At 47.6% G+C, this 1,749-nt stretch overlaps 1 protein-coding gene across 1 annotated transcript in view; it reads left to right on the top strand.

Annotated features, from left to right (window-relative positions):
• Positions 1-1,749, top strand: part of LOC117939676 (CLIP-associating protein 1-B-like) — a 62,259-nt gene that overhangs the window by 20,808 nt on the left and 39,702 nt on the right. The window contains exons 9-10 of the mRNA XM_034865164.1: positions 556-696; positions 1,384-1,460. Of these exons, the coding sequence (XP_034721055.1) occupies positions 556-696; positions 1,384-1,460 (218 nt within the window). The remainder of the gene's footprint in view (positions 1-555; positions 697-1,383; positions 1,461-1,749) is intronic.

Below are 1,749 nucleotides of genomic sequence, written 5' to 3'. Positions count from 1 at the left end.
CACACACACACACACACACACACACACACACACACACACACACACACACACACACAGTCACTCACACACACAGTCACTCACACACACAGTCACCTTGTGCTGGTAGTGGAAGGTGTTGCATTGATCTTCTTTTCTGATTCTTCAAGGAGGTAAAAACTGCTTCCTGATGACTAATGTGGTGCGTGCGTGCGAATGTGCGTGCGAATGTGCGTGCGTGTGTGCGTGTGTGCGTGCGTGTGTGTGTGTGTGAGAGATGAAACTGGGAACACTGGACTAATTGTTGAGTTTGCAGTGGTGGCATTGTGTCTCCTCCCCCTCGCCATCGTATAGCCAGTTTGATGAAGCCAGTGGTGGTCTAGGAATGTGAGATATGCCCTCTGGATCAGCTAAACGTCGGCGAAAAGTCCAAAAATGCAGGAATGTGAGAGTCCGCCTGCCTGTTTTGCATCGCTGAGGTGCTCAGTGGTGGACTTCACTGAAGAGTCACTGTGACCAGAGCCCCCCCTCTGTCTGTCTTCTCTGCTCCTCTTCCTCTTCCTCTTCCTCCTCCTGCAGATAAAAACTTTGAGGATGAAGACTCGGGGGACGGCGGCCGCTCCTCGTCCTCTTCCAAAGGAGCCTCGCTACCTGGGAAGAAGACGGTGAGCATGGGTTCATTTCGACGCCCCGCCTCCGCCTCCAGCACCAAGTCTGCAGGTCAGAGTCCACACCGCCTTCTCACATGTCATCATGCATCGCAATAGAAACAGCGCCATCATGGCTAGAAGTAGGACTGACTCGGAAATGTCTGTTGTGCCAAAAATCATTAAAAAAATGCTCTGAGCAATTGAAAAGCTTGTTTTTGACAACATTTTAAATGAGCTTCATCATACTTGCAGTCAAATTAAACAATTTGCACAAGAAAAAAACTGCACAGATGTGTATAAATGTGCAGGGAGAACAGAAAGCACTTAGTATACATATTATATAAAGTAAAATTCACCTTTTTATAGACTGAATATGACATGAAACGGAGGTTAAAGTTGTTTAAAACCCATTTATCTTTCAGTAAAATAAGACGTTTGGTGACCTACAGATTAGACGACTGTCTGTTTCCTCCATGAATTAAATTGAAATGAAGTCATGAAATGATGTTGAAGAATTCCCCCTCTCTACATATACGTTTTAGGGAAACAAAACATCAAAAGTTGTAGTAATTGAAAGCTTCTGACGGGATTTAACCAACAACTGAAAAGGTAGAGCGGTGCCAAAGTGCCCTTGAGCAGGTTAGGTAGCTCTTCATCGGGGGTGTGGGGGTGTGATCAAGAGTGTGTGTGTATTGTTGAATAAAAAGCAAATTGTAAAGCGTTTGTTTAATAAATTGTGTGACCCTGGTGTCTGTAGGGAGGGACGGGTCTGGTGCTGGAGCTGTGGACGAAGAGGACTTCATCCAGGCCTTTGAGGACGTCCCCACAGTGCAGGTATTCCAGATGTTTAATCAAATATCACATTTATCGCAAAAAGGGAGCTGAGCCAGAAGGCAAAGCTCTCGATCTACCGGTCAGTGTTGGATCCTACCCTCACCTATGGTCCTGAAGGCTGGGTCAGGACCCCAAGAACCAGATCCAGGGTACAAGCGGCCGATATGGGTCTCCTCAGGAGGGGGGCTGGCGTCTCCCTTAGAGATAGGGGGAGAAGCTCAGTCCTCCGAGAGGAGCTCGGAGTAGAGCCGCTGCTCCTTCACGTCGAAAGGAGCCAGTTGAGGTGGTT

The sequence above is a fragment of the Etheostoma cragini genome, chromosome 24, assembly GCF_013103735.1.
Source record: "Etheostoma cragini isolate CJK2018 chromosome 24, CSU_Ecrag_1.0, whole genome shotgun sequence".
Lineage (NCBI taxonomy): Eukaryota > Metazoa > Chordata > Actinopteri > Perciformes > Percidae > Etheostoma > Etheostoma cragini.
This window is presented reverse-complemented; position numbering and strand designations above follow the sequence as displayed.